The 18,555-nt window shown below is 47.4% G+C and overlaps 2 protein-coding genes across 4 annotated transcripts; both read left to right on the forward strand.

Annotated features, from left to right (window-relative positions):
- The first annotated feature begins 1,603 nt into the window (after positions 1-1,603).
- LOC118230485 (26S proteasome non-ATPase regulatory subunit 4-like) lies at positions 1,604-7,239 on the forward strand. Its single transcript, XM_035423574.1, has 10 exons — positions 1,604-1,709; positions 2,617-2,757; positions 3,483-3,597; positions 4,654-4,740; positions 4,877-4,945; positions 5,211-5,426; positions 5,575-5,683; positions 6,134-6,271; positions 6,607-6,677; positions 6,805-7,239. The coding sequence occupies exons 1-10, from the start codon at positions 1,684-1,686 to the stop codon at positions 6,973-6,975; spliced, it is 1,143 nt and encodes a 380-aa protein (XP_035279465.1). The 5' UTR covers positions 1,604-1,683; the 3' UTR covers positions 6,976-7,239.
- A 51-nt stretch (positions 7,240-7,290) lies between these two features.
- znf687a (zinc finger protein 687a) lies at positions 7,291-17,731 on the forward strand. Of its 3 annotated transcripts, XR_004765852.1 has the most exons (8): positions 7,845-8,234; positions 8,653-11,254; positions 11,631-11,923; positions 12,064-12,248; positions 13,115-13,291; positions 13,403-13,565; positions 13,924-14,862; positions 15,273-17,731. XR_004765852.1 is itself a non-coding variant. In XM_035423536.1 (7 exons), exons 2-7 carry the CDS (start codon positions 8,674-8,676, stop codon positions 14,206-14,208), a joined length of 3,684 nt encoding a protein of 1,227 aa, XP_035279427.1. In that variant the 5' UTR covers positions 7,291-7,827; positions 8,653-8,673; the 3' UTR covers positions 14,209-17,731. The 3 variants fall into 3 exon arrangements, 2 of the variants coding, with proteins under 2 accessions (XP_035279427.1, XP_035279416.1); XM_035423536.1 differs by lacking the exon at positions 7,845-8,234 and adding an exon at positions 7,291-7,827 and having other exon boundaries at positions 13,924-17,731; XM_035423525.1 differs by having other exon boundaries at positions 13,924-17,731.
- Positions 17,732-18,555: the final 824 nt, after the last annotated feature.

Raw genomic sequence — 18,555 nt, forward strand, 5'->3', positions numbered from 1 at the left:
GATGAAATGTACAAATATACAATCAAGGAATGTAAAAAATAAAAACTAAATGTAATATTATACAGGTTCCAGAATGCATTTTTAATGCAGCCTGATGGCAAGGTTGAAAAGAAGAGCTAAACAATTAGCAACAAGTTAAACATTTCATGAGACCTGTGCCTGTCCAGTGCAAAAGGGTGTATTCCAAGAACCTGTCTAACTTGACTGTCTGCTGTCATTTATAAAAGGCTTCTGGCTGAATGCAATGGGGCAGTGAGAGATTAGTGCAGTACAATGGGTATGGAACTGGTCTTGTAACCTAAAGGTCACCGGGCTTAGTTCCGGTGAAGGCGAATCTTAATGCTACAGCATACAATGACATTCTAGACAATTCTGTGCTTTCCCAACAGTATGGGGGAGGCCCTTTCTTGTTCCAGCATGGCAATGCCACCAGGCACACAGCGAGAATGGTTTTGTCAAGGACTGTGTGGAAGAACTTGAATGGCTTGCACAGAGCCCTGACCTCAACCCCATCCAACATCTTTTGAATCAATTGGAAAGCCAACTGCGAGCCGGGCCTAATCGCCTAATAAGTGCCCAACCTCACTCATGCTCTTCTGGCTGAATGGAAGCAAATTCCTGCAGCAATGCTCCAATATCTAGTACAAGGCCTTACCAGAAGATTAGAGGTTGTTATAGCAGCAATGGGTGGAGCAACTCCATATTAATGCCCATAACTTTGGATACGTTTTGGATGTCAGGTTTCCACATACTTTTGGCCATACAGTGTATATCCTGCTGTATGAGTACGACGGAGTGTAGCACAGTGGGTAAGGAACTGGGCTTGTAACCAAAAGGTCGTAGGTTCGATTCCCGGGTAGGACACTGCCGTTGTACCCTTGAGCAAGGTACTTAACCGAAATTGCTTCAATATATATCCAGCTGTATAAATGGATAAAAGTTGTGTACGTCGCTCTGGATAAGAGCGTCTGCTAAATGCCTGTAATGTAATGTATGAATGTGTACTATGTAAATGTAATGTACAGAGCTGCGTAAGTCACGAAATGCCTGTAATGAGAGATCCAACACAGGAAAGAATTGTGCACAATACAAAATCTGAATGGGGAATAACAACAACATTCCCACAGTCAAATGTCAGCAATGCACAGTAAAAACGCTTTTTCTGCCGACACACTCTACACACAAATTAGCTGATTCGTACCTTGCATGGCAGCCTTTCACCGTTGGTGTGTGTATGAGTGTGTGTGTGTGTGTATGAATGGGTGAATGAGAAGCATCAATTGTAAAGCGCTTTGGATAAAAGTGCTATATAAATGCAGTCCATTTACCATTTACAACCCCATCAGCAGTGTCTAGGTTATTTTAGCCATGACTTGATGGACCTATGAACAGACCTCCATTGGATTTACCTGACTGCTGTGATATTTGTAAGGAGATGAAGCAGAGGATAAAACACCAAACCGACGAATGAGATGAAATGGGGAGGCCCTCGCCATGTTCAGGTAGTAAGTTCTTTTTTTTTTTTTGAAAAGGCCCGTTAGCGCCTGATGACTACATTTACCAGAATACATCGCCTCTACTTTGTATCCGGGTTACAGATTTGGCTTGACCCAGAGCCCTAGTGGTAGCCAATGGGAAGATGTGTAGTTACCAATCTCTGTGAGCGGTAGAGCCTTTGCAAACATGGTACTCGAAAGTACTATGGTCTGGTAAGAAACTAAAAGCAATATACAGCTTAACTTTTATTTAAAATGTGGCTACTGTTAAGTTGTAATGTGTATTGATTTGGTGAAGATGGGAAATGTGGCTAGATTTAAGGACGCTGGCTACAATAAACGGGGGATGGGGTGTCGTAGCCGGATAAACTGTCTGGTTAGTTAGCTAGCTGTTTTCCTGAGTCATTACTGTCTGACAAAGACATCTAGCTAATGTCACCAACGTAGTGGAAAGCTAGGTAACTACAAAAAAACAAACGCTTAGATATTTAGTAATAGAAGCTAGTTATCGAACTTATCCGACGTTGGCTGGTTGAGTAAATACCGAGGTACCGTAACCTAAATCATTTATGTTTTTTTATTTATTTGAGCTAACTGGCTACTCTGTTTTGTTTCCAGTCTATTTTACAAGCTTGGTAATGAACCTGGTAGCTTGCATGCCAGTTTCGTCTTTTGTCTCCAGTATCTGTTTTTATCGCTGTTCCCAGGCTAGTTATGTCCTTTATCGATTAGCCTTGGAAGTTTATCGCGTTTTCCTTATTCTTCCGTGATATTTGCATTTAGCTATAGAATGTTGACATGAGCGAACGGTAATGTCAGTCATCTGTTATTTCACAAGCCATAGAAGACTCTTACTAGTGTCAGAACTAGAATCACCATGTTTATTTCCTACATACTTCTAGGCAGCTGTGTATATTTTGAAGCGCCATTAACCTAACCTACTGACTTCAGTTAATAATATATCAAAATGGATTAAATTCAGTCAAAGCCTGTCAACTGCTTAATCACACTTGCTAAAATAATATTACGCCCCGGTATTTGACCCAAAATTAGCTTTGACGACTTCATGTAAAATTTAAGTTTAATTTCAGAATTGGTCTTTGTAATGTCTGTCTCTCAGTGTGGACAACAGTGAGTACATGCGGAATGGAGACTTCTTGCCCACAAGATTGCAAGCCCAGCAGGACGCTGTCAACATTGTATGTCACTCCAAGACCCGCAGCAACCCTGAGAACAACGTGGGCCTAATCACAATGGCAAAGTAAGAAGGCCTATGCCTGTCTGCTAGTACATTTGTGAGCACTATTATTATTGAAAGAGATGTATGTCTCAAGTAGTGTTTATTTTATTTTTTTAAATAATACACACAAAAACACACAATGGGTGGCATGGTGGTGCAGCAAGAAGGTCCTTGGTCAAATCCTGGCCAGGGCCTTGCTTTGTGGAATTTGCATGTTTTCCCTGTGTCTGTGTGGGTTTTTTCCCACAGTCCAAGGACATGCAGGTTAGGTTAGGGTTAGAGAGTCTAAATTGTCCCTAGGTATGAGTGTGTCAGTGAATAGTGTGTGTGCCCTGTACTGGACTGGCAACCTGGCCAGGGTGTATTCTGCCTCTCAGGCTGCCTCTCACCCAATGCATGCTGGGATAGGCTCCAGCACCCCCGTCAGTCGTGATTTGTGAGCTTATCAGTAAATTTAGCTTAAAAGACAGATGATGCATATCATTTGCCTCGTCACGTTATAAACAGGAGTTTACATTAAGTATGTGAAGTGATGCAGTCTTTCTTGCCCATCCTGAACTATGCAGTACTGTTAGCCAACACTAATATGTTTTTACATTTGATCACATAATCGAATTTGTTTGTGTGCAAGATGAGCTGGTGCTTGTCATATCTATGCTCGGCTCTATGAATCTTTTGTTTGTCCCTTGCTATGTAATGGCATGTACAATAGTAGTGAAGTAAATGTTGTATTTGTATGTGTGTAGTAACTGTGAAGTGCTCACTACGTTGACCCCTGACACGGGGCGGATCCTCTCCAAACTGCACGCTATCCAGCTGCGTGGCACCATCAGCTTCTGCACAGGCATTAGGGTGGCGCACGTGAGTAACACTGCTATACTCTTTTTGTATATTGGACATGTAACTAAACAAGGGCGTTATCTGGGACATCAACTGTAGTGCAGAGCTTTAGACACAGTGGAAGACCTTGGTTAAAGGCATACTACGCAGCAATTTTTTAGCCTTGCTCTCCTGTGTTTACAATCAAAGAAGTCACTTTCCCTGTCTTCAACTCCGTCTACTCACCGCAGAGTTCCCAACCGAGTCACAGACACACAAATTCATTAGAAACTACCAGTAAATTTCTCCCATCAATTACTCTGACTGGGCATTACATTGTTCCATTGTACATTACAACCACTTATATAAATAATTTGAAAACTGGACATTCTGGTGAAATAACATCAGACATCTGATAACTAGCTGGATAGCTAGAGATAATGTTACTTACGGGTCCAACTGAAAACAAGCCAACTCCGCAACACTTTTCATCCCCTTGGCTAACTTCGGCTGACACCCTGGAGGAAAAGCAATTCCAAGGTTGACTCTAGTTCCCGAATGAGCCCTGCCGGCTTCTTTTTGCTTCATTGTATCTGAGCCATTACAGCGGCTAGCTAGCTAGCAACAAACACTCTGCTGCTCTGTAGCCACACCCAACCCTCCTGATACAGAAAAGAGTGCTGCGCCCGGAAGCGTCCCAAACACATTGTAGAATAACAAATACAGGTAAATTTGCATTCAGCAAAATTAAGTAAAGGCAGAGATACCCAGTGCATCATAGATATGCCTCATGGCTATTTCATAATATTTTCAAGGTAAAACTCATGCATAGTATGCCTTTAAAAATGCATTTGAAATACTTTAATGTTTTAAACACAGGAAATGCCTCATTAAATTCCTTTAAAAATTTAAAATTTTTTGAGACTTATATTTACAACAGAATGTGATTCTAGAAGTTTTTCTCGTAAGGATGTGCATGCTTTCGAAATTTTACTGGACCTATGTCTATAGTGATGCTGTAGATCTTTTCAACTGTTGATCAACTATCGAGTAAGGCTGCCACTTTGTAACTTGCCATCTTGATTTCTGCTTCCCCAGCTGGCTTTGAAACACAGGCAGGGGAAGAACCACAAGATGCGCATCATTGCGTTCGTGGGAAGTCCAGTGGAGGATAACGAGAAGGATGTGAGTTTCCCTTCACTTTGTGTTGTCTCTTTCTGTCTCTCTGAGCCAGAAGACAAAAGGCATGCATGGAACCCTTTGTATTTGTTTTGTAAGCCAGAAATCTCTAACCCATTCACCATCTTGTTCCTTTGTACAGCTGGTTAAAATGGCCAAACGGTTGAAGAAAGAGAAAGTCAGTGTGGACGTAATCAACTTCGGTGAAGAGGTAAGCGTGCCACATCAAGCACTACTACCCCTCTTTCTTAATCCCCCTGTTTCTTCCCTCACCTTCTGACCATTTCTCTGCACTCACCCACCTTCACCAGGCTCAGCTGCCTACACCCTCCACAGAATCACCTTTCATCTATTCCTCCTTAAAGCACCCATGTTCACTCTGTTCTCTTCTACTCATGCGCCCTTTCACTTCTCTCCATCCTCCCTTGTGTCTTTCTCATCGCTTGTGCGGACTCTTCGTGTCGGTCACTCCCCAGGAGAGGAACACAGAGAAGCTGACTGCTTTTGTTAACGCCCTGAATGGGAAGGAGGGCGGAGGCTCCCACCTGGTGACCGTGTCTCCGGGCCCGAGCCTGGCCGACGCCCTGCTGTCCTCTCCCGTCCTGGCTGGGGAGGGAGGCTCTGTGCTGGGCCTGGGGGCCAACGACTTTGAGTTTGGAGTCGACCCCAGTGCGGACCCCGAGCTAGCACTGGTGAGAAGGGAGAGGGAGGGTGTAGGAATAGAGAGAAACATGAAATCAGGACGCTCTTTCATAAATGCGTCCGCAGTAATTGAGGGTGTGCGGTTTGATGCTGTGGTGGCTGTACCGGTAACCAGAGCCAGCTCCTCCCTGTCTGTAGGCGCTGCGCGTGTCCATGGAGGAGCAGAGACAGCGTCAGGAAGAGGAGGCGCGCAGGGCAGCTGTTGTGTCTACAGGAGACGTCAGCGTCCCCACTCCCACCGGAGACGGTGAGTGAGGGGCAGGGGCCAGGGTCTATCACAGGCTGAAGGGGAAGAGGAGGAGGTGAGGGCAGGAGGTGGGGTGGGTGGGGGGTCATAACACATTTGTCCCAAGAGGTTGCGCTGGTGGAAAACAGTATTTCCAGCAGGCCCAGGAGGACTGCTGCTCTCAGAGTAGTAGAGTACAGATTGGTCCAAACACGAGAGGAACCATTTTCAACGCCAGCTCACCAGGAGCCGGACGGTTCCCTTTGTTCAAATTTATAACCTCATCTACTGCAGAATGTAAGAAAAAGTTTGATCATTAGGATGAAAGGCATTTGAATTGAAGATGGAGAGTTAGAAAAAAAGAGAGGGGAGGCTGAAAATATTCTCCTTTGTATGCTCTTGTTGGAGCTGTATCTGGGTGGGTGCTGCATACTGATCTTTTCTCCACACTCTGTTTGCCCCTTCTGTCAGAGTCCGACGAGGCCCTGCTGCAGATGTCGGTGGCACAGCCGGAGACGGGCTCCCCAGGCCTGCCGGACTTCAGCCGGATGACAGAGGACGAGCAGATTGCCTATGCCATGCAGATGTCCCTGCAGGGGGCTGGTGGTGGTATGCTACAATCACCGTCCACACTGCTCCTCACTCACAGCGCAACACTATCTCTCACTCTTTTTACTCACACCGCATAGACTGCCCCGTGTTTAGTGGGGTGCCATTGGTAGATTAACATCACTTTGTAAGCCTCTTTGGCTAAAAGCATCCAAATGTTTAAATTGTAAATTGTAGGGTTACCGCTGCTGAAATTTATTGTTTTTCTAGCCCGTACCATTTTTTATGGATGCTGTGTTGTGTTCTGCCAGCTGTAATTTCACTCCCTCTCCCTCTCCCATTCCCTGCTCCTCCCTCCCTTCCTCTTCCACCAAATATCAAATATGTTTGAGCAGAGTATGGTGAAGCTGAGTCTTTGGACATGGACACTGGGGCCCCCATGGAGACTGCAGAATCTGTTGTTAAGGTGTGGCTGATTTCAATGTTGTAAATTCGTAAATTATATGCGTGTTTTTTTTTCCCCATGATATAACTGGCCGTCAGTGGTGCCCCTCCACCCTTCAATGGCAGTTTGGTTTGTCCCCCCTCTATAGGAGGAAGACGATTACGACATGCAGGATCCGGAGTTCCTGCAAAGCGTCTTGGAAAACCTGCCAGGCGTGGATCCGAACAACGAAGCCATTCGCAACGCCATGGGCTCCCTGGCTTCACAGACAGGCTCCAAGCCACCTGAGGACAAGAGGGATGAGGAGAAGAAAAAATGAGACCTACACTGAGACCTCACTAACTGACAATTGGACCAGCACACATTTAAAACCTGAAACAAACATGATCTCATGACGCACACATGCACGTGCACACACACACATACACACACACACACACCTTGTTGTAGGTAATTCTGATCATGACTGATTGATGACCTCAACGAAAACGTGTAAACACACAAACGCGTTTCCCCTTATGTACTACGTATCCGCCTTGTTTTTTCTTTTTTTTTTGCATTGCCATTAAAAAAATGAACAAATTTAGCTATGAAGGCTCTTTTTCCTTTTCTCTCCGTTACTATTTGTATTACATCTTTGGTGTCGGATTTCCGGTAGTCACCCCGTGTTGTGATATTGGATTATGATAAAAATGTATTGTGTAGAAATGGTGGGGTTTACAATCAGAGCAAATCCGTAGGATTTATATGGACGAACGAACAGTTCAAAATCGATCAGCTGCACTCACAGAGTGGAGGGTCGGAAAAACGCGTGTTTTAGAGTCCAATCGCAACACTTAAAGAAATGTAAATATTTTAACCTGCTGCCGACGTTCTGTTGGTGTAAAAAAAAAAAAAAAAAAAACGTCATAGTTTAAGGTCTAAGAAGAAAAATGAACGATTAATGAATTGATTACGATTAATGAAGACGTGCAAAATGTAAATGACTTATAAATCATTGTGATTTTGATATTTTTCCAAGACTAATTCATACCGAATACATAATTATGATTACACGAGGTCAGGATTTACGTTTTAAAAAATTTTTTTGGCTGTCAGGACCTGCCTTTCTCCAGTGACGTCAAACTCAGGCGCTGCAACGAGCTAGGAAAGTCGGGAGTCTCTGAACCAGGTAAACAAATGAAACATTTCTCATGGAAACCCCCAAATTGCAATCTGTTTTCTTACGCAACACTGTATATTTAGGCACGTGGAAACATAAGCATAGGACCAAAGCACGCCAGATCGCCTCAAAACAAAAGCTTTGCAGCCCCGATAAGGCCGCTATCTGTATGACCCTTCGCGCTGTGCAGATTTTTTGGGTTTAGTCTGTAGTTATAGCGCTGCCTTAATGCAGGCAGCAAATAAGATGGCTGTAAACTGTTTAGGTAGATTTCGGTGGTCGCTCTTTTTGTTAGTTTTTTGTACAACAAGGAGAAAATTGTGGAAACAGTAGCTAGTTCATTACAGTCGGAGTGAATGGCTGTATCGCTGCAAGATATCACAATATAAATGAAACACCCCGAGTCTCTAGGACCGGTAAGGTTAAACTGTGGCTGTTTTGAACGGATTTAAAAAATATATAGAATCAAGATCATTTTTGTCGTTAAAAAGTGGTTATTTGGTCGTTGATTCCATAATTTATTCCATAATTTTTGTTTGCAATGCGTGGACCGTAGTGGATTGTATCGCAATGCTATGCTATTGTACCTCCTTCGTACTACTGTTTCCATGACAGGACTAACAGCTTTTTCGTTGTTCTCTTTGCACTTTTAATTGGCTAGTGCTCTCATTTTTTGCTTTAGTTGCTTTAATATATACATGATTTGCTTTCAACCGCTAATTACTGAACAATTTTACGGAACCTATTTACAAAGAGAGCTGAATTTGAGTTTCCTTTGCTCGTGTTCTTACACTTGATCATTTTTTCATCTGGTTTTTCCTTTTTGTCCTGCAGGTTTTTGTCCGTTATCCCGTTATGGGGGACATGAAGACCCCAGATTTCGACGACTTGTTGGCGGCTTTTGACATTCCGGACATTGATGCAAAAGAAGCTATCCAGTCTGCCCCAGAGGAAGCAGAGGGACACCATGGAGCTGCGGGGGGCGTGGGAAAGTCAGGCAGCAGTGGGGCAGGAGGTGGAGGGAGCGGAGGTCCTTCCCTAAGACCCCCCAGCCCTCCAGACCATCAGCACCACCCCCAAACCTTGGGTCTCTCCTCGCAGGGCGATCCCCCTGTCGTCAGTGTAATTGTGAAGAACAGGGTGCGTCCTGACGTTTTTGGAGAGGCGGGAGTAGACTTGGATAAAGAGGGCCTGGGCAGCAGTGCAGAAGCTGGGCCAGGGAACGGGGTGGGAGGAGCTGTCATGGGCGCCCGACCCAGAATGGCCCCCTCAGAGCCGCTCGTCCACAATGGGTTCGAGGCCACGGCAGCTTCCACCGACCCCGCCTTGCGTCAGGCCCAGACCCAGTCTAACGGGGAAATATGGCCTACCTGCTCTCCAAAAACTGCCAGCGAGGGAGGGGGCAATGGGCTGGGAGTGGAATCAGCCAGCACCGGCAAACACGGCGCCAACATTTTCAACAGACTGAAGCCCCTGATGGCTCAGAGTCCTGGGGATCCCATAGGCAAGGCCAGGAAAATGCTGCATTTGCAGCAGCAGCAGCACGAGGCTGGCCTGGAAGGGCTTGACCCATCCAAAGCTCTGGGCTCTTCCAACACTGCTTCCTCTCATGGCCCTGTGTCAGCTGGGATCTCATCAGCTTTCTTTCCCGCCCCCTTACCTGTGCTTCCGATTCCCTCCACCCCCTCATCCTCCCACCCCATCGCTTCCTGTCTCTCTCAGTCCTCCCTGAATGAGGTGGGCTCTCACCCCTCTGGGACCATCTCTTCACCCATGGTTCCCACCTCTCAGCCTTTTAACGGCCAAGGGGTCGCATTCCGTCACTTGGAATCAGATGATGAGGACTCGGACCCTGATTTCGGGAGTCCGTTAGTGATCCAGGAAAGCCCCGATTCCCCGGCTTGCACTCCTCCAAAATTCCCCCGTCGCCATCATTCCCCCTCCAGAATCTTCAACTCTCACCCAGCTCCCCCGACGTCCGCTTACACCGAAACGGGAGACGTCGCCCCAGCGCCGTCCTCGCCCTCCGCGTCCACCTGCCCCCAGGCCTCGCAGAGCTGGCTCCCCTCACCCCACGCAGAGAGCCCCACCCATGGGGACCGAGGTCTGGAGCATGTGATCGAGGAGCGGGACTCGCCTGAAAGTCCAGAGCCTGAAGCCCCTCGTTCAGCGGTCTCGACGGGATCAGTGTCCACATCCCTGAAAAGGAGCTTGAGCCCAGCCGTGGCCTCCTCTCCGCTGCCCGCCGCCCGCCAGGGCTCTGTGGAGAGGGAGATGGAGGGAGTTAAAGAAGCTGGGGAGGCCCTGGAGAGCAAGGCCGCCGGGCTGACTGTCGACAAACTCAACCCAGAGAGCGCGCTAGAGCAGGTTGGCGGGACAGAAGATGAAAAGATGGACGTGGATGATGGAGAGAATATTGGTAGGGCAGCTGCTACCAGAGGTAAGGCTTCTTCTGCGGTTACCGTTACCACAACTGTGACTTCCTCAACCACTACGGCTGCTGCTTCCTCCAGGCCTCTCAAAGTCCGCATCAAGACGGTCAAGAGCTCCACGGGGGGCATCACCAGAACAGTGACAAGGGTGGCAGCTAAAGGGGCGGGGTCCGTGGGTTCCAAGGATGCCTCCAAAGCTCAGTCCGTAGGGCATAAAGGTGCCAACAGGCCTAAGAAAACTAGTACCCCCTCCTCCACTGGCCAAGCAGCAAGCTCCCAGCAGCATTTCACCAAAGGCAGCATCCTACCAGTGTCAACTATCCAGGATGCCAGCACTGCCATGCTTATGGCGGCCAGCAAGGCCCAAAACAAAATGGCATCTTCGTCCGAAAAGTCCAAGGTCTCCACAACGGCCGTCAACATCACCAGAAGTGCAGCCCTCCCCTCCATCTCATCATCCTCTTCCACTGCTGCCGCATCCCCCAAATTTAGCACGGGGACCAGTGGGATCGGTGTGCGCCCCGTGGGACAGAAGACTGTCAATGGCGCCCCTGCCACAGCCCCGGTGCCGCAGGCTTCCAAACCGGTCTCCATCGTCAACAGCACGGGCGCCGTCATCTCCCGCAGCCAGTCCACCCTGGTGGAAGCCTTCAACAAGATCCTCAACAGCAAGAACCTTCTGCCCAGCTACCGGCCCGACCTTTCCACCCCGCTTCCCCCCGAGTGGAGCCTCCCGCTGCCCGCCAACGGCTACCGCTGCCTGGAGTGCGGCGACGCCTTCGCCCTGGAGCGCAGCCTGGCGCGGCACTACGACCGCCGCTCGCTGCGCATCGAGGTCACCTGCAACCACTGCGCCAAGCGGCTGGCCTTCTTCAACAAGTGCAGCCTGCTGCTGCACGCCCGCGAGCACAAGGAGCGCGGCCTGGTCATGCAGTGCTCGCACCTCGTCATGCGGCCCGTCTCTATCGAGCAGATGATTGGCCAGCAGGACACCACGCCCATCGGTGAGTTTCTTCCCTTCTCGACTGCTTGTTTCTCAGTGGCAAATATTCAGCAAGCAGGGCACTGTCCAGGAGTGTGTTTTCACAGCATGAACAGAAGTATGAATCAAAGCTTTTGATTGGTCCTCTCATCATACTAGTCCTGCAGTGGTCTTGTTGCCCTCACCTTGTTGAAGTTTACAGGTTTGAATATGTGCCTGTGACTGTTGGTATCAGTCTGATGTGCTGTGTCAAACTCTAAAGCTTGATGGATAGTTGTACTTGTGTAATTGTTTTGCGTGTGCTGCAATGTAGTTTACCTGTTTGTCTACTTTGACTGTTTGTTGCTGTCCTTTGTCAAACGGCGACTAAGCGTTTTCACACTCATTGCCTGTCACAGGCATGCTCTCTCCTTCCCTCTCCTCTCCCGCCACTGCCTCGGCTACTACAACAGTGCCCCCTGTGGCCCCTGCGGCCTCTGCGGCCCCCGGCCTATCAAAGGAAGACCAGGCCACCCAGCCAACCCCAGCCCGCCGGGCCCCCGACAGCCCCCAGGTTCTCCTGCCCCTGCCCTGCAAGAAGGGGGAGAGCCTGCAGTACCACAACTACAAGTGCCCCGAGTGCCGCACCCAGTTCGGGGGCAAGACGGAACTGGTGGCCCACTTCCAGGAGGTCAAAGCTGCTTCGACCACAGTGAGTCCCAACACACGAGCGTACAAACCGGGCGTTCAGAGACCGTATGCTGTGTTTACATGTGAAAGCTGGTCTCGATCAGACCCGTCCCTGAGTGCAGCTGTTGTAGTGAGTACTGTAATGGCCGCCCTCCTCTGCAGACCTGCATGCTGTGCTCTCCCGCCATGATGCTGCCCAACGCCTGCAGTGCCGCCGCCCACCAGCGCATCCACAAGCACCGCTCGCCGCACGTGTGCCCCGAGTGCGGTGGCGTGGCTCGGCCCGCCAGCTTCCAGACCCACCTGGACGAGGCCTGCCTGCACTTCGCCCGCCGCATCGGCTACAGGTCAGCTGTCCCGCACGCCTCGCTGTGCCTGTCTCTGAGCTGCTGCCTGACATGCACACACACACACACACACACACACAAACTCAGACACACACACACACGCATATACGGAGACACGCACACACACATATACACCCGCACACATACACACACACGCATACACACACGCGCACACACGCATGCACGCATACAAAAACACAAATGCATGCATACACACACACAAATGTACACACACACACACACACGCATACACACATGTACCCGCACACACAGGCGTCTCGGTCTTTCATTCACAGGGGACAATTTGAGTCATCCATCAGTGCAGTGAATCGTGGTTTATTACACCATTAGCTGGGGATGCACAGTGTTGTTAGGGTCATATTGTATCTGCCGTTAATAGCTATAAACAAACTAAGCAGCATCAGCCAATAATGTTATTGCCGATATGATGAGCCAGTATTCTGGCCCGGCCCTGCTTACAAATGTCATCCCCAAGAAGTAGCCTAATCAGTCATTTGTACCTCTACTATTATTATTTTACTACTTGTAATTTTTACCAACCAGTAAAATGCTCCCATGCTCTCTGCTTAAGTAAGCAGGTTGAAATATTTTGTGATACAAGCAGAATTAGCATTATTTGCATTATTTTCTTCCTTTATAAGTTAAGTCTGCGCTGCTCTACTTCTTCCATGAATGTGGAACTGGCCAAAATGGCCAGCTGAATAATGGTTATTAATATCAGCCCCAGAATTTCCACATGGGGCAGCATCAGTGGCTTTCACTTGTCAGTGACCCTCCCCGTTGCCCCGCCCCTCGTCCTCCCGCTTCACCCGCTTTCTCCTGCTCTGCTCTGCTCTGCTATCCAGGTGCTCCAGTTGTCAGGTGGTGTTCGGTGGCCTGAACTCCATCAAGTCCCACATCCAGACGGCCCACTGCGAGGTCTTCCACAAGTGCCCCAGCTGCCCCATGGCCTTCAAATCTGCGCCCAGCGCTCACTCCCACATCAGCACCCAGCACCCGGCCCTGGGGGCCCCGCAGGCCAAGTACGAGCCGCCGCAGAGCCCCCCCCCCCCCGGTCCGTATCTGTGTACCGCGCACTGCGTGGGCCCTTCTGTGCATGTTCTCACGGGCCCGCTGTCTTCTGTCTTCTTCAGGATGATATACAAGTGCGTGATGTGCGACACGGTCTTTACCCAGAAGCCCCTGCTCTACGTCCATTTCGACACGCACCTGGCCAAGCAGAAGGTGCACGTCTTCAAGTGCCCCGACTGCACGAAGCTGTACGCGCAGAAGGGCTCCATGATGGAACACATCAAAGTATGGGTTACATTTCTGTTTGACATATATGTCAGGGTCGGGATTTTGAAATCAAGTGTCATATGTGTATATATGATGTGTGCTGAATGTGTACATATAAAAAATATAGTGCTGTAACTTCACAATTCATTCACAATTGCTATATTAACATTTAACTGTCTGCTAGAAGCAAGTTTATTATCAGTTCTTTTTTGTTTCAATACTGGACTAAAATCCTCAAAATACCACACCACAAGTAAATGGAGCATAACAATCTATACATTTTTACAGCAAGCACAGGTTGACAGCACTTCCTTTTATGTCAACTTCCATCTCTTCCTCTTTCTCCCATGATCCCTTTCCACCTTTCCTCCCTCAGATGGCTCACAGGGCCCTGTCCGTCAAACCGGAAGCCCCAGACACCGTCTCCAGCCCTGCTGCCCCCGCTCCGCCCTCCTCCTCCCTCCCAAAACCCAAGGCCCCCGCGAAGACGGAGAGCTCCGACGGGGAGGAGTGGGCTGGGGAGCAGGAGGAGGAGGGGGACGACGGAGAGGGGAAGAAGGACCCCGACTACCCCGCCAGCGCCGCTGAGGCGGCCCCTGCGGAGTGGAGAGAGGGCGCCAAACCCGCTGCGCAGAGAGGGACCACCACGTCTCCCACATGAGGGAAGAGCACGGCCACCAGGGGGCGCCATGCACCGAGCGCATCCTTCAGACTGCTCCGTTTTGTTGATTTTTGATAATTTATTATTATTTTTAAATTTTTTTGTTGTTTTGTTTGTAAAATTTTCAGCCAACGGTACTTTTACAATATACTTTCACGTAAAACTGTAAAAACAAGTGTGATATCCGCCACAAAAAAGCCCTGTGACTTCCTATTGGATTGTTCTTTGTCCTATATGACACTTTTTTTTATGTAAAGGGACAGTGACAGTTGTAAACCCCGGACGTACAGTACACGTATGCTGATGAGTGCACTTTGGGCCTTCCTGGCCGACGCAGCCCATGAAGAACCCCCCGTGTTGCTTGTATGAGCTCTCCTTCAGCTCCACCCACAGCCTGCAGCGCCACACTCAGACCACCCGCCAGGGCCCTGGGAGAGTCTTTCAGTGCCCCTGAGCGTGTGCCCTCTCGCACACCGGAGGGATTCTGTCTCTCTCTCGCGCGCTAACGAGGGAACACCGGCGGCACTGCTGGCGTGCGGGTTCTTGCACGGCAGGAGAACGGACCTTCTAGCAGCCGGGTCGGTTCGGAGGGGGCGGGTCCAACATGAGATCAGAGCCTGGGACCAGACACCCCTGCAGCCTGGAAATAGCCAGGTCAAAACCCCCACCTTTGCTGGACCTTTAATGTGGACTAGCCCAGTTAACACAGGAGGGATTTTGAGAATTGTGCTGCACATTTGAGTAATTTTAGGATGTAACCCCATAAGCCACAGGTTGCAGCTTCAATTTCCAGGTGGGTTACACAACATAATGAACCTGGATTTCTTCCATAAATATCTAGCTGTATATATGGGTAATATGTCAGGGGCAAATGTAAGGGTGTCTGTAGTTGTACTTGAAAAATGTAAATGGTTTGGTGTGTTACAGCCGTTTCACAGTAACTCACTTGTAAGAAGTTCAGTGCAGGGAGTCAGTCCTGGCTCTCCTGAAGTCCGTCGGTCTCTCCTCTCTGTTCCTCCCTAACCCAGCCCAGCACCTGTCGCTGCCTGTGTCTGTCCCTGCAGAGCTCTGCCTGCTGGCTGCTTCAGGGGGCCAGGGGGTGGGTGTGCGGCAGACGCTGAGAAAGGCCGGAAGACGCGGGTTCCTGCCGCACATCCCTGACCTCAGCGCCGACGGCGACTCCCTGCCGCGGCCGCAGGAGGGGGAGGGCGCCGAAGGCGGGGCCGACCGCAGGGGGTGTGGCCAGCAGTTTCGACAGGGCCTCCGTCCTCAGCAGCCTCTGAACACACGTAGGGCGTGGCCTTCGTTACTGCACACAAGACTGACAGGCCAGTCTGGAGGGAAGGAGGGAGGGTCTTCCATTAAGAGCAGAGGGCAGAGGTGGAGAGGGGGGGGGGGAGGCAGGAGAGTTTCTTAGGCTGTTAGTCCACTGGTCTGTCCTCTGCAGTCTCTCCCTCTCTCCTCCTTCCTGTGCCTTGAGCTCTCTGTCTCAGTCCTGGGGCACGTCAGTGACGTGCTCACAGGAGAGACGATAACACTAAAATGCCACTACAGCACTCCACACATGGGAACAGTCTGACTGGAGAGCCTAGCTGAACACACACTGGTTCAGGGGGGCATGCTGGAGGGCTTGCTGAAGGGTGGGGAGAGGGGACCTCAATTCATTACAGTCACATTTTGGCTGTCTCAGTTTATAATAGCAGTGTATTGGCAGTGTGATTCCCGTCATGCAGCTCCCTGAGTTCTGGATTTTTTTCCTCTTTGGGTTTTTTATTTATTTTATTTTTTTTTAACTGTAAGACTGTAAGACTGATCCTTACAACTCTACATTTACCTTGAGCTGTACTGCAACACTAAATCACCTGACCCTGCATGTGTCTTCTGTAATGCACTATATTAGCCCCAGTCTGTTGCTGCTGTTCTGACTGTTATTCGAGCGTAACAGTACTGTCAGTTTATCCATATTTTCAGAAGATTCAAAAAGTTCAAATAATAAAGTTCATCATACACACAGCACATTGAATGAGGTTTAGCAACAAGAAGGGAGCAAACTGATTGTTATGGAGTAGTGTCAGTGTCTGTAGTTTATAGGTGTTCAGGTTTTGGCTGTGAACAGAGGAAGGCAGTGTCCCTGGTACATGGCCCCCCTTGCAGGAAGACTGGAGTGAACAGCTCCTGCAGTAACACTGTCTTACCACTAGGTTGTTGCTGTTGAACAGTGCCTGATAGGGTCCTTTTTTGTAAGATTTTTTTTAGAAACACTGTCCCATGTCTTGGGCTAAATTCACCAAGATGACCATTCTGTTTGGGTTTCAAGTGAGAAATTGTAATTTTGTGATTTGTGAGTTTCAGACACTATTGCTTATGGCAATCTTAAGTTCATGTAGAACTAATAAATAGAGGTAGTAATATACAGAAAATGCATTTTTTTTTAACTGTGTGGTTTTGGAATCTATATGCTAGTTACAAACGTTATTTCAACTTCAACCAGCATATAAAATCTTTTGAAAGTTACATATTAATGCCACAGTAGCATAACTGTTGATTTATCTGTATGTGTCTGTATACCTGTGTATATACGCAAAAACATCAATATGGTTTATTTTATGTGAATGAATTTATATTCAAATTAAGGGTCTAAGTTTCTGTCTTTCAACTTCTGAGTCAGTCTTTTCAAGGATTCCAAGCACCAAATTCCCACAAGCGCAGAATTCCACCCAGTTTTGTGTACATTTTTGTATAGAATGTTTATGAAAGGGGTGTGGTTAATTGTGAATTATGTTAACAATGTTACCTGTTCAGCCTGAACTGAAGAAATCTCCACCCCATTTTTGCTTTTGTTCTAGAGCTACAACTGGCGGAACATTTCTTAGAAAAAGTGTAAATATTGCATACTCACAATCCTGAAATCTCCCCTATTAGTTCAATGGTTTGAGAGCCGAAAATGAGTGTAGACAAAGGCGTGAGTGTCGATGAGGTGTTGTAATTATATATTGTGATGAAATCATTTAAAATTAGATAAAAATGAGGGTTTTATTTAATGTTTTTTTTTTTTTTTTACAAAATTTTCAATACACGACCGTGGTCACAGAGTCAGTTCTTGCCATATACAATTTTATATTATCTGGTTTTAGTGATATGTGTCCCTGTCAAAGGATCTTTTTGTGTTTTTTAACCTTCAGTCATGTGATGTTTATAGATTGCTATGAAATTTGTCATTCTTTTTTTGTTCATTTTGTTTTTTTGCCCTCAGCAGTGACTTGCTGCATATAGATCTGGGTGGTTTCTGAAATAAATTTGAAAACACATTTGTCTTGTTTTATATTTGAGAACTATCATGAATGGAAGGTGACTATGCCTGAGAAAAAAACAACTATATTACTACTCGGTGTGACGAGAGGCTGAAGTTGGCCCCAGTTTTGAAATTTAATCGGTAGTCCTGTCCGTTTGCCTTCACAGTCTTGCTTGAGTGTTTATAAAGATTATGTTGTGCTTCCATAATAAAATAAAGGTAGAAACAGAACAGTGGGAGGGAGTAAGATTTTTTAAATAGCATTTTGTTCAGGTGCTCTAAGCTGGAGCTTTCAGGTGTCCAAGTGTCACACATAAAAAAATGTTTAAAAAAACTTTTTCCACATAAAATAAACTCAATGAACCGGTACTGTTTACATGATAAATAATCAAGAACTCAAAACCAGTACAGACTTAAAGTGGGCTAGGATAATTCCACTTTATAAAAAGATCACACGTTCAAAGATCACACAAGGTCCAGCTATCTTGATTTTAGAATATTGTGAAAACAATTGGAAATATTATTAGTAAACTTTTGGTGATACTGTGGTCAGCAATATGAAGGATTTTAGAATTCCAGATTTCCACATTCTACAGTAAAGGTTTTTGAAATTAATACTAGTCATAGCTGTTAACTTGCGCTTCAAAACTTCACAGGGCTTTGATGAAAACTATTTGAAATTATTTTGTTAAATATTTTTTGAATAGGTGTATTGTTTTGAATACCTGGCTCTCTCAAACTTGTTACCTAATCATCCCCTGATTTAACTGGCTAAAATATGTTCTCTCCCTCTCCACCTTAGCTAACGTGTGGTGAGCATTCTGGTGCAAAATGGCTGCCGTGCATCACCCAGATGGGTGCTACACATTGATGGCGGGTGAGGTTAGTTCCCGCTCATCACTGTAAAACACTTGGGAGCGTTTGGAACAGTGCTATATAAATGCAATGATTCATTCATTCAATTATATAATAGCTTAATAAAAGTTAAAAAAAATAAAAGCTTCTTTGAGCTAAATGGCAGACATTGATATCACACACCAAACATCTTTTGCATA

The sequence above is a fragment of the Anguilla anguilla genome, chromosome 1 (genome assembly GCF_013347855.1).
Source record: "Anguilla anguilla isolate fAngAng1 chromosome 1, fAngAng1.pri, whole genome shotgun sequence".
Taxonomy (NCBI): domain Eukaryota; kingdom Metazoa; phylum Chordata; class Actinopteri; order Anguilliformes; family Anguillidae; genus Anguilla; species Anguilla anguilla.